Source organism: Catharus ustulatus, chromosome 10 (genome assembly GCF_009819885.2).
Source record: "Catharus ustulatus isolate bCatUst1 chromosome 10, bCatUst1.pri.v2, whole genome shotgun sequence".
Taxonomy (NCBI): domain Eukaryota; kingdom Metazoa; phylum Chordata; class Aves; order Passeriformes; family Turdidae; genus Catharus; species Catharus ustulatus.
In genome coordinates this window covers 17,157,232-17,169,681 of record NC_046230.1, presented here as the reverse complement: position 1 = coordinate 17,169,681, position 12,450 = coordinate 17,157,232, and the positions used below count along the sequence as shown (strand labels likewise).

General features: G+C 58.0%; 1 protein-coding gene across 3 annotated transcripts; it reads right to left on the bottom strand.

Annotated features, from left to right (window-relative positions):
* Positions 1–618: 618 nt before the first annotated feature.
* Positions 619–9,552, bottom strand: PTMA (prothymosin alpha). 3 transcript variants are annotated; one of them, XM_033069053.2, is made up of 5 exons: positions 9,423–9,552; positions 5,292–5,363; positions 4,528–4,624; positions 1,914–1,987; positions 619–1,488 (listed from the first exon to the last, which is right to left on the bottom strand). In XM_033069053.2, the coding sequence occupies exons 1-5, from the start codon at positions 9,465–9,467 to the stop codon at positions 1,441–1,443; spliced, it is 336 nt and encodes a 111-aa protein (XP_032924944.1). In that variant the 5' UTR covers positions 9,468–9,552; the 3' UTR covers positions 619–1,440. The 3 variants fall into 3 exon arrangements, with proteins under 3 accessions (XP_032924944.1, XP_032924945.1, XP_032924946.1); XM_033069054.1 differs by having other exon boundaries at positions 4,528–4,621; XM_033069055.1 differs by having other exon boundaries at positions 4,534–4,624; positions 9,423–9,548.
* Positions 9,553–12,450: the final 2,898 nt, after the last annotated feature.

Sequence of the window (12,450 nt, the reverse complement as noted above, 5' to 3'; positions counted from 1 at the left end):
TGGGTGACCAGTGCAGGCTTGAGCATCCCCCCAGGACCATTCTGGCTGAATCCACTCCCTGCTGACACTGACTCCTGCCCCACTGGCAGCAATGCTCAAACAAGCCCCAAGGGAGTGCAGGCATTTAGTGCCTGAGCTCTCCCCACCCCACAACCTGGGATCAAATCATCTGCAGCAGATACTGCAAAGAAGGATTTTGGGGATGGGTTTCTTATCCCCACTACCCAAGGCAAGTACTCCCCAGCAAAGCTGGCTGCAGACAGAACTGCTGAGCAAGCCACACCCAGCTGCCCCAGACTCGCCTGTCCATGTTTCCCAGTCTAACCCATCCCTACCTTTTGCCAAGGGCAGCCAGAGCATGCAGGATCATGCACAGGCCATGCTGGGGACCGTGGTGCAGCCCTCCACAGGAATACAGCCAAGGAAAGACACTGCCTCCCCTACCCCCAGAGCAACAGGGGGACAGCACAGCCCCAGGCCTCCCCCCTTAACACCCTGCACCCCCTCTCTCTTCCCAGCCCAAGTCCAAAGCAAAGAAAGAAAGGAGATAAAGAAAAAAGAAATAAAAAACTAAAACAAATGAAAACTAAAACAAAAAGCAGCAGTTGGGAGGCAGCCTTGTTAGGACAACTCAGCAAAATAAAATTCCGGTTTATTGTTGGACAACATTGTTTCACACATACATCAAACAGGCCAAAAAAAAAAGAAAAAAATAAAAATAAACAGCAACTTCATAGACAGAAAAAAAAAAAGAAAACCTTTTTATCTTTGGCCTTGCCACCTCATACAAACCACGATCTATGGTACAGCTAAAGTACATACACAAAAAAAGTTACTGGAATGCTCAGAATAAGATTGTAATTTTTTTTTTGCATTTTTGTCTTTTTTTAATTTTTTTTTTTACAAGGTTTTGTTTTATTCTCCTTTGAGATAATGGTTTGGGCCTGGTCACACCACAAGTAAAGTCAGAGATAGGTAACAAGAGAGATATACACTTCAAAGCCCCCCTTTTGGTCAATCCGAGATCACTTAAAAATGGCGGACCTCCTAACAATATGTACAAAAATATAAAATGTAAATAAAAAATACAAACAAATTCTCCTTTAAAGTACTTTTAAGAAAGAAAGCAGGGCCTTGAAGTTTTGGTGCTTGAGGGGGGAGGGGGTCTGTGGGGGAAGGGGGGGGTTTTTCTCTCCCCGCTAATGGGCGAATCATTTCCATGTTCGTTGAGTGGCAGCGCCGCGCCGGGGGGCGGGGACGGGGTTCACTCTACTTGGTGAGGATGACCACGGCGGAGGGGGGAGGAAGGGGGTGTGTGTGGGAAGAGGGGCTGCAACGGGAGTCCCAAGGGGGGGACCCAAGGGTGAAGAGGACACGCTGGCCTTTTTTGTTGGTTTCTTTTCCTCCTTATTTAAAAAAAAAATAATAATAATTTGCTGCCTAGTCATCTTCATCGGTTTTCTGCTTCTTGGGATCGACGTCGTCATCCTGGGGGGAAAGCAAAGTCATTAGGAAAGGGGATGGGGAGTAGGGCTGCTGTGGGCAGGCAAGAGTCACCCCAAGGCAGGGAAGTTTTAGGTCCCTCTTCTGCCTCAGGGACAAGTTCTGAGCAGCAGGTGTTTCCCTGCCTCAGGAAAAACCCTCTTTTGTCAGGGAGCCCCTGGGTGCCCCCACCCAGGCCTGACATGAGCATTCCAGGGCTCCACTGGGCAGGAGCAGACACCCACCTAACCAGGCCAATGTATAAACAGAACTGGGCTGTGTCCCTGGAGAGACATGGGGAGCACACAGGCAGAGCAGCCCAGCCCCAGAGCTGAGCCCAGCCCAGCCCTTCTAGCCCCACTGACTCCCTTCCCCCCTCCCAAGTCCTCTGGGGACATGCATGGCTCTGAGGGGTTGCCTGCTCTTCCTACCTCATCATCCTCAGCTGCCCGTTTTCCTGTGGCTCCCTCAGCTTCATCATCGTCATCACCGTCCTCTTCCTCACCTGCATGGAGTACAAAGGGAGGAAATGTGAGACCCTCTGGGAGTGTTCCAGTACCACACCTCTCCCTCTGGGTCTAATCCTGGCTCACCCCTACACTGCAATGCCATGTCCCCACCTCCCCAGGTGGCACAGACGCTGCTCAGGACAACAGGTGACAGAGGACACAGTGGATTTCTGGGCATTCCCCGAATGACCTGACCCACCAAAGGGAAAACAAGGATTGGCAGCCTCCAGCCTGGTTCACTCAGCATTTGTAACACAGACAGTGAGATGGCAAAACCACCACCTACCGTGAGTGCCGAAATCATGGCAAAACTGGGAGAAAAAAAAGAGGAAAAAACTCTTTCTAGTGTGTGTTCTGCCTAAGCACTCCAGATTACTTCTGCTTCCCTTCGCAGCTATTAGTCCATCTTTAATGAGTTAAGAGAGCCAGAACGCATTAGTTCTGAGTCAGAACACTTTCTAATTATCAGAACGGCAAACAAATGCTTCCAACTTATCTTGCAGCCAGCCAGGAGGATGAGCAGTGAGCTCTGGGCTTTGACCCACTTTGAGCTCAAATAGGCCAGTGGATCAGAACAACTGAGTCAATCGCCTTCGGCCAGTTTTGGGGACTCAGGGGCAAGCCCAGAGGCAGAACAGCTTCTCGGCTGTCGAGACAAGTCTCTCTTGTGTAACAGGAGACCCTACTATAACTCAGAGAGTTAAGGCCAGTAAGCTGGCTTTAAACCACTGCCACGAGCCACACGTATGGACAGCCAGGGGGATTAAGGTCAGCCCATCCTCCCTTCCCTTCTCCTCTCCCGACGTGTACCCAGCTGCAGTGTGGCCCATGCAGTGGGAAGGGCCAAGATTAGCTCCCAGTGATGGATCAACACCCTGGCAGCCATCGCATGCACTGGGCTGGCCAGCAGGTCAGGTGACAGTGCCAAGCTGATTGGGAGCATTTTTAGTTCTTTGAGCTGCTTTAAGCAAAGCAAATAATGAGATGGGGTGGAGAGATGCGAGAGGGAAATATACCCTCAAGCTCTCCTCTGCTGTCAAACCCCGGGGAGTTTGGCTGCAAGTCTTGGCTAAAAAAGCTGATGCAAGCTGGACTTGCTGCCTTTAAATCTCTCTCCTGCAGTGCTCAGGTGCAGCTTCTCAGGCAGGGATCGCCCGAGGGCAGCAAGCACGGACAGAGCCCGTGCCAGCGGTCAGAGCCTGTGCCGGATCCCCACAAGGCATCGGCGTCTCCAGGCACCGCATGCCAAATCACGCCTGTGCTCGGTGAGCTGGGAAGAGCAGGGCTGGCACTGCGGGACCAAAGCTCCCCGGGTTTGTCACAGCAGTATCCAAGCAACACTTCCACCCCACACATGCGCTTGCAGCACACGCATCCTCCCTGCTCCTGCCCGAGGAGCGGGAGAGCCAAGTATTCCCCATCTCATGCAGCCCAAAGTAGGGCTGGGGGTAAATGGGCTCAGGACAGATGCTGCATCTGTTCCCAGGGGTTAAAACCACAAAGAGGGTCACAATTCCCAGTTTTCCCTAGTGAACCAATTCCTACTGAAGGGCACAGCAGGCTGCTGAGAGAGTGCTACCCCAAAGGAAGTGGCTTTTCCAGCTCAGACTCTCTGAATAAGCACTGGTTGAATGGTCATTAGATTTTCAGCCCTGTCCCTATCACCCAAAACTAGCCATCAGGTTAGTAGGTCAGTACATAAACCAAAAATTCACAGGGGATTAACCTAGTAACAGATAATCAGTGGCCCTGAGTTCATCTCAGCATAACAAGAAAGGTTTTCTCCCAGCCTTAACAAGTGATAAAAATAAACAATGTTATTCATCCAAGCAGATCTTGGGGAAAAAAATAATAGCAGGGAGGGTGAGAAGTGATTCGGCAAGTCACTGCTGCCAAAACCCACTTCCAGGCTGGGTCAGGTCAGGAAGCAGCAGAGGGCAGGGAGACAGAGCACTGCAGCCATAGAAGGATTAAAGCAAGCCTATCTACTCCAGCTGGAGGAGCAGGTAAGAGCCACAGGTTCCTCTGCTTGTTTCCACATGGCATCCAGGCTGGGAAAGAGGGCTGCATGAGGCTCTCAGCACTGCTCCATGAACAAGGATAGTGCCACACCCTCTGTGCCTGGACCAAGGGATGGCCACCCAGAGCTGTCCCTGCCCCACTGGCCAGTGCTGGTGTCTGCAGCAGCGGCTGTGCTCGCAGGAGTCAAGGGCAGATTTTACTACTCGCACGGAAGGGCTAATGCGCTTATTCAGCGCCGCGGTACGGTGCCGTCTGGCCAGAGGGAGGGAGGAAGGAATCTGCCCTCAACCTGCTGGAAGGGATTCAAGGCTGACTTCACTCCCAGCAGCGGTGGCTCAGGCAAGCAAGGAAGGAGCGAGCCTGGCTGGCGGGAGCTCTCTGCCCGCAGCCGCGAGGGGGAGATGCTGCTCTCCACTCGCCTCCGCTTCCCAGGAGCCTGCTGTCCAGAGGGGAGCCTGCTGTCCAGAGCAGGACACCGCGCTGGCATGGGGGTGGGGGGAACAAACAAAGTTACCATCACCCTCTTCCTCCTCGTCCTCTTCTTCTCCACCTTCTTCCTCCTCTTCGTCTACTTCGTTATCAGCCTCCTGCTCGCCATTTTCCTCATTCTCCTTGGCAAGACAAAACATCACTTAAAAAAAAAATGCACTGGGGAAGGGAGAAGGTGGAAGAGACATTCAGCACAAGTGCATGTTCCCACCTTTCCTGCTGAAAGCAAAGCACCAGCCCACCAGAGCCCTGGGCACACACCCCACTTTTTTCGTGCCTCCACACAACCCAGAGAGTCCCGGCATGAAGGATCAAGCCTACAGTAACTTGGCCTGCAGCTTGAGAGACAAAGCCTGCAATGGCTCTCATGACAAATTGAAATGTGGCACAGTGACTTTCCCCCAGCATGTTAAAAGACAAAACCAACCAGTTTATTTGTATTACATGATGTATTTCCCAGCTCAACTGGTTGTAACATTGTAAATCCTAGTGGGTTTTTAAATTTTTTTCCTCTTTATCCCTGCCTAGGGAAGAGGTGGTACTGGACAGCCTCACACAGCTGTCAGGGAGGGAATCCAAGCCCAGCCCTTCTCTTCTGCACACACATGAACAGCCCACAGGCTGAGAGAGCCTGTGTAAGGAAGTGCCAGAGGCTGCAGGCTCAGGGCTGCCTTTTACAGGGCTCTCCTCTCAACAGTGCTAGGGACAAACTTGCAGCAAAAGCACGAAGAAAACAAAAAGACACTGGTGTACGGACTGCCTCTCCCAGCAGACTGCAGCCATACTCACAGCGTTGCCGTTGGCTGGTGCATCTCTGCCATTTTCTGTTTCTTCAACAACTTCCTTCTTCTCTTTTAGATCCTGGAAGGAGCAGAAAAGCAGAGAAGTCACCCCGATTCCAGGTGTCTGGGTCAGAGAAGCTGCAGATCAGGTGTGAAAAACAGTCTGAGAGCGAGAGCAGGAGCTGGTTTCTCTTCACACAGATTTGTTCTGTGATTTGGTCGCCACGTTCTGGCTCCTCCTTGGGAACGGGAAAACATGGGGGCGAATCTCAATCCAAGTCAGCCTTGCCAGAGCAGCCATCTAAAAAAGAGACTGCTCTGTTTCACCTCTGAGCTCCCAAACAGACAGAGCTGGCCGCCTGCATATATGCTCAACAGCAGCAGAGCTGGCTGATTGCCCATCTTAGCACAGTCCACGCAAGCTCCTGCAATGCCATGGAGAGCCGACAGCCCCGTCCTTTGGATGGGCTCTGCTGCTCTAGGGCTGCAGGCATCCAGGGCTGCTCAGTACCTTCACAGCAGGAACAAATCCCAGGGACTCATTAGCAGAGGCTGTGGTCTCTGCCCTGCCTGGGGAAAATCATACGGCAAAGACCAGGCCTGTAATATTTCTCGCAGCAGCAGAGAGGAGGCTCCAGCATCCAGCTCGCAGTCTAAAGTGTAACAGGATGGGGTGGGGGAAGAAGTCTATTTTTACACTGCTCCAAGAGCAGTGCCTGGCTAGTTCAGTTCAAGCCTCCACTGCAAGCAGAGCAGGAGCTTGTGTGTTTTTGCTATTGATCACTGTCAAAATGTCATGCCAAGTCGCTCAGCAAACAGGCTGAAAGGATCCAACTTTATGTTCCCACATTAAGAACACTTGGATTTAACACTGGCATCTCTGCTTGCATCCTCCTCCCCTTCTGTTCCTCCATCAGCTGGAGCGAGATCCTTCAGCACAGTGAGCGCTACCCTAGCCAAGGAAAGCAGGGAGGCCCTTCCCCAGGGCCAGCAGCACAGCCACAGCCGGCTTCGGCAGCGACCACGAGGTGTTTAAAAGTTGCTGGGAGCTCCTGCTCCACTGCGGTGACTCCTTCCCCTCCTGCCGGCCCTCTGCAGCTGCCGCCGCCCACGGACAGCAGGCACCTTCACTCCTAGGAGTCACTGCCTCCTGGGAACACAGCAGGGAAGAGCACGGCCCTGATCACTGCTCCCTTCTGGGAGGGTTTCTACCACCCCGCAGGCTGCTCAAGGGAGGCAGCACAGGCATTTAAGACCATCAGGTTACTAAAATAGACAAATTCTATTCCAGAGGCACCCACAGACTGCCAGTGCACTGAGAGACTTTCTCAGGAAGAAAGCTTTGAGAGGACAACATCTGTTAATTGAACCTCACCTAAGCAAACCAACCCAGGAGCGTGGAGTAAACAAGCACACAAGCTCCCTCCCTTCTTTCACTACTCACACACAAATCTCAGGCTGCCTCCTCCACACTGGCCAGTTCCACCACAGTTTTACACTGTCAGTGGCTTCCACTGCCCTGTTCCCTGGAGAGTGATCACAACCATTTGGCCTCTCGTGCATCACTGGGCTGCAGCTGCTGCATCACGCCAGGCACACGAGCATGAGGGCGACAAAGCAGTTCCCAAGTTAAACACAGAGCAAGTCAAGCAGTCAGAATTTCCATCTCTCACTGTGCCCAACAGCTAGTTTTAAAACGAGCTGTTCATAAACTGCAAGCAATTCTCCCAGTGAAGGAACAACTAACTCTTGGGCAGTTTAGCTGGACAGATCTCCAGCCCTGACCTTTCCTGCATCACTGAAAATGCTCTCAGTTTAACCACCATCACGATGCCAGGTCATGAAGTTTGTGGTAGCAACAGGTCGCAGAGAGCATCACAGATTCTCCCTTTTCCTTTCCCAGTCCAACACAAACAGATGTGCGCAGGAGCATCCAGACCAAGGGCCAGTGCAGCAGCAGGGCTGCTCTGGCGCCAAGACTGGGACACAGCCTCTAATTATAGGTGTGTCAGGGTTGTTTTGTCTATGGAATTAATAGCAGCAGTGTAGAGTCACATACCACCGGAGAGCTCTACCTTCTCCCTGACCCTGCTCTCGACAGGATCCCGGTGGGAAGTGGGGGAAATCAGGACCCGGGGACAACAGAGGCGCCGCTGCAGCCCACGCCTCCCGCCGGCAGGGGGCTCACCCGCGCCGCCACGCGCGCGGCCGCCATTCAAACCGCGCGCCACTCTCCGCGCCCCGCTGATTGGCCGGCGGCCAGCGCGGCGCCCCGCGGGCTGCCGGGAGCTGTAGTCCCGGCGGGGGCGGCGCGGCGGACTCCGGCTCCCAGGCCCGCACGTGGTGGGCGCCCCGCGGCACCGGCCGGGGGCGGCGCCCGGGCGGGGCGGGAACCCCTTTCCCCCGCATCCCCGCCTTCCGAGAGCGTTCCGGACGGCGAGGAGGGACGAGGGCGAACGGCCCCGGTGCCTCCGCGCTTCTCGGGGGTGCGGGGGGGGTCACCTTGCCGCCGTGCGCGCCTCCGCCCGCCCTGCAGCGCGGACCCTAGTCCGCTCCCACAAGGGTGAGCCGGAGACGAGGCCCCTTCCCGCACGCGGTAAAGGGCAGGGGAAGGTTAACGGCAAACTTGGCCCCGTTCCCCCGGGGAAGGATGGGGATCGACCCGCCTCTCCGCTTCCCGGCAGCGGGAGAGCCGGAGGCGGCGGGAACCAAGCCGCGGCCCCGGAACGGAGGCAGGGCAGGCGAAGATGGGGGCATGGCTGCGGGAGCGGGAAACAGAAGTGAAATCGAAATCTGCCAGAACCGGTGTTTTGTTGGTTGTTTTTTAGAAACCCTCCTCCCTGTCGCATTTTTTTTCCCCTCCAGCCGCGTTTCCCCCGGGAGCGGCGCGGCCCGGGGCCGGCCGGGGCGCAGGGTGAGGAGGCCGCCGGGCACGTCCCCCGCCGCCTTCCCACGCACTCGCCCGGCTCCGGTCCCCTCGCAACTTTTCCGGCCGTGGCCCCGGGCTCAACGGGGCGCACCGCGGCCGCTCGGGGAGCGCAGTCCCCCCGGGGGACGCTCCGCCGCGGCTCGCAGACAAAGGCGTGCGCCGGGAGCCGCAGCGGGAACTCCCCGGAGAGCCGCTCCCGGCTGGTACCGGCGCTCCCCAGCCGCTTCCCATCACCTCCAAGAGCGACTCGCAAAGTTATCCCGCTGCGAGGAGCTCGGGCCAGAGCCGTCGCCCTCAGCCCCGCCGCCCCAGCACACTGGGTCATCTCCCAATGTGGGGGTGCCCCCATCGGGGTAGCGCCAAAAATAACAAAAGCCCCCCCCCGGGACAGTTCCGGAGCACCCCTACTCCCGCTCACCTCCAAGGGCGACTCCGAAATAGTAATCCCCAATTCAGGGCCGTATCTAAACCGCAAATGTTCCCCCCCCACCCCCCCACCTTCCGGGGGGCAACGCCGAAAAAACAACTGCCCCCACACACTCCCGGGGTAACACCGACACAGCAGACGCCCCTCCCGCATCAACGGGAGCAACTCCGAAATAGCAACCACCCGCCCACCCCGATTTTCGGCAGCAACTCCACAACAGACACAGCCCCCCCCACCCCTCCGGTGCGTGTTCCGGAGCGCTTCCCCCCACACCCCCCCCGCAGGGACGGGGCCGAGCGGGACACAAGTTTGACGGGGCTGTCAAGCGCTCCCGCACCGCGGATTGAATGAGCGAGCGCTGCCGGGTGCCGAGGCACTGCCGTGCGTGTACCCCCCCGGCTCCCCGAGCACCTCCGCAGCGGGACGGCCAGCTGCTGTCCCCGGGAAAGGCGGGAGGGAGCGGGACGTGGAGCGGCGGGGCTCGGCAGCACCGGCAAAGGCGGCGAGCACGTTTCCCGCACACTGTAGACAAAGGAACGGCGCTGGCAGCCCCGCACGGCGAGCGCGGCGGCGCCGGCTCCGCACCGCGACGCCCCGCCAACTTCAACGCGAAGGACGGAGGGGGAAGGGGGAGAAACGAGGGGGCGGGACGGGCAGGGGGGGAAAAAATCGATTAAAAAAAACACATAAGGGGAAAAAAAGCCAGAAATCGCTCGGAAAAAAAAAATAAACAGGGGGGAAAAAAAGCCGCGGAGCAGGGCGCGAGGTGGCGGGTCGCTCACCTTGGCGGAGATCTCAGCGCTGGTGTCCACGGCCGCGTCGGACATGGCGGGGGCGTGCGGGGCTGTGTCGCGCGGGGCTGCGGCGGCGCGGGCGGGCGGGCAGAACAATGCCAAGATGGCTTTGCGCGAGCCAGTGGGAACTCACGCGGCGCCGCCGGCCCTCTTATAGAGCCGGGGGCGGCGCGCGCGCTGCCCCGCGCCGCGCCCCATTGGCCGTGCGCGCCGCGGCCGCCGGGAGCCCATTGGCCGCGGCGCAAACAATGGGGCACGGCCGCTTAAAGGAGCCGGCGAGCGCCGCCACTGCGGTGATGAGTTCGGTCTGGTCTCAGCGCGGCGGGCGCAGAGGGGAGCAGAGCCACGCCCCTCCCCGCGCTACCTCCGCCCCCGCCGCCTCAGCCCCGCCCCGCCGCCGTGTGAGGCGGCGGGCGGGAGTGAGGGGAGGAGGGGAAATAATGAGAGTTAAAAATAAGAATAATAACAGTAATGCGGGAGAACCGGCGGTGCCGTCCCCCATCCCGCTCCCACGGGGCTGCTGGTGGTCCCGGGGCAGCCCCGTCACTTCGGTACCCCGCTAGCCCCCTCCAGTCCCCCTCGTTCACTGTGTTTTTGGCGGCCCGCAGAAACTTTGGCCACAGCAACCGCGGCCGCCCCTGGGGGGAGCGGGGAGGGGCGGCCCGCCCAGCCTGCCGCGCAGAAATGCGGGATTCCCACCCGTTTGCTTATTTTACAGTAAAAAAACGTACCCAAGCTGTTTTACTTCCCCCCCCACCTCCCCAACCTTGTGCGAATTCACGGTTTGAGGCGCACCAGCACTACCCTATGTTCCCATTCCGCAATTTCCCGTTATATACGGCCGTGCCCCTCGCACCGCGCTCCCGGACAGCGCGGCCACATCTGTCCCGCTCACCCCGCGGGGTAACGGGGCACACACGCAGCGACTGAGGGGGATCTGCCACACTCAAGATGGCGCCGAGAGCTCTTCGTAGGGCAACCACACGGTGTTGCCATCCCCTGGGAGCCGCTCCACCGCCCACAACGGCCCCGGGGGTGAGACAGAGCCGCAAACGAACTGCCCCCGGTGCGGAATGCGCGAAGTAACGGGTGAAGGGGTGGGAAAAACGCCCCTCTAGACGGAGCAAAGCGGCTGCCACACTCAACATGGCTGCTGGACTAGGGCAGAACTTGTCCTCGGAGGGCGGGATATAGGGACCGAGCGATGTGGATTGGGCGGCAGCGCCAGGCGAACGCTGTGCTGACGCTTTGCGGCTTTTTATTTGTTGAGCCGTCTGTCTGTCTACGGCGAAGTGGTTTTGAAAACCCGGAGGCGGCTCGGGGCGGAGCTGTGGAGCGGAGTTGGGGCTGGTCGGCCGGGGGCTCGGGGTGAAGGGCTGCCGTGGACGGGGGGCGCTGATCACGGCTAGTAGGAGCCGCGCTGGCCCGGGGCTGTTCCCTCTAGGGCTTCAGGAGCGCTGCGGAGAAGCCGTGGTAGTCCCCACACCGCCTGGCACCAGGCGTCGCGGCACGAGGCGTCATGGCGCCGGTATCCCTTGCCCCATCCCCACACGCGCCCGGCGGCTGGACACAGACAGGGCCCCGTTTCCCGGACAAAATGTCCCTCCCACTGAGAGCAGTAGCACAGCAAACAGGCTGGTCTGTGCCCGGGCGCACCATGCAGCGCTTTTCTCCTCAGCCTCTGCGTCCTGACCCTCGTGGGAGCAGCACTGAAGCGATGGCGGCGTGGGGACGGGGATCAGGGCCGCAGGGCTGTGGCGGGAGGGGAAGCACCGGGGTGGCTGAAACCTCACCGCGGCCGCTGACCCTTGGACTGACCTCGTGCCAGGGCCAGCTGCCCCTTGCCCTGGCCATCCCCCAGCCCCAGGGGCTGCGGCCCCACGAGCAACTCTCGCTTTAGATCACGGGCGCTGTCGACAAAGCAGTGCCCCGCTCACGACGGTCGGGCACCGCTGGCGTTTTGTCAGGAGAGACCTTTTGGGATGATGGATTTCTCGCATTTGGACCTTTTGGGGATGATGGATTTCTCATGTTGATGTCCCGCTCTGACCTGGTGGCAGGACTGGGCAAGATCAGGGCGAGAGTTTCTCCATACACTCAGGGGAAGGAGAGGGCTGTGGAAACCGGGATTTCTGGTCGCTGCTGGCTACGCCTCTCGTTTGGAGTGTTCGAGACAAGGGCAGCTGCTATTCCCGGAGACAGGACTCAGTGGGTTTGGGGCAGGTTGCTCGCAGTGCTGGAGGCAGGAGCGCCCTCTGCCACAGCCCAGCCGGGAGCTGGCGGCCGGCGAGTCTCGAAATGTGTCCGAAAGAGGAAAGAAAAAAAAAAAAAAAAACACCCAAGCCCAGACCCCTCAAAAAATCACTTCTGCTGTAACTTGTCTTTCATGCGTGTTTTCTGCTCAAACTAGGGATGTTCCTTTGGGCTTGGGGTTCCCACGTTTCAGGAAGAGTTAAAAAAAGAAAATGAGATGTGGGATATTTCAGGAACAAAATTCGGAATCGAGGAATCCTCAAGGGATGGTCACACCAGGATCTCACAGAGGACAGAGGGCGGGGGGGGTGGTGGGAGGGTTGGAGATAAAAAAAAAAAACAACCAAGCCTGCAGTGGAAGCAAAACTGCCTTAAACTACTCCGCGTCGGAAATCCATGTATAGTCCTTGCTGCCGTCCCTCCGTGCTGCGGGGTAACCGGCTGGCGAGTGCCTGTGCGCGTAAGGCAGGGAGAAGCAGGCTCAGCTCGCCGCTTTCTGCCTCAGCAGTCCAAAAAGAAACAACAGAAACTGTTGCCTGTAAAAGGCAGCAGCTGCTTCTTTACCTCTTCTCCACCCCTCCCGACTGCCGGGGTTGGGGAGCGGCTCCTCAGGGAGCAGAGAGACAGGAGGGTGGAAGGGGACTTTGCAAAAGTGCTCGAGCATCGGGGACAGAAGTTTCCAGGGCTGAGCTCTCTGCCTGGGACCTCGGTCCGACAGCGGCAGGCGATTGCTTTGGCAAAGGAGCCGAGGTGCCGGAGGAGG

Excerpts from the sequence above, each read along its gene's own strand:
- PTMA (XM_033069053.2), bottom strand. The coding sequence starts at position 9,467 with ATGTCCGACGCGGCCGTGGACACCAGCGCTGAGATCTCCGCCAAG. Across the intron at positions 4,625-5,291 it reads CACCAGCCAACGGCAACGCT|GAGAATGAGGAAAATGGCGA; the intron begins GTGAGTATGGCT and ends TGTCTTGCCAAG. Across the intron at positions 1,988-4,527 it reads CGAGGAGGAAGAGGGTGATG|GTGAGGAAGAGGACGGTGAT; the intron begins GTAACTTTGTTT and ends TACTCCATGCAG.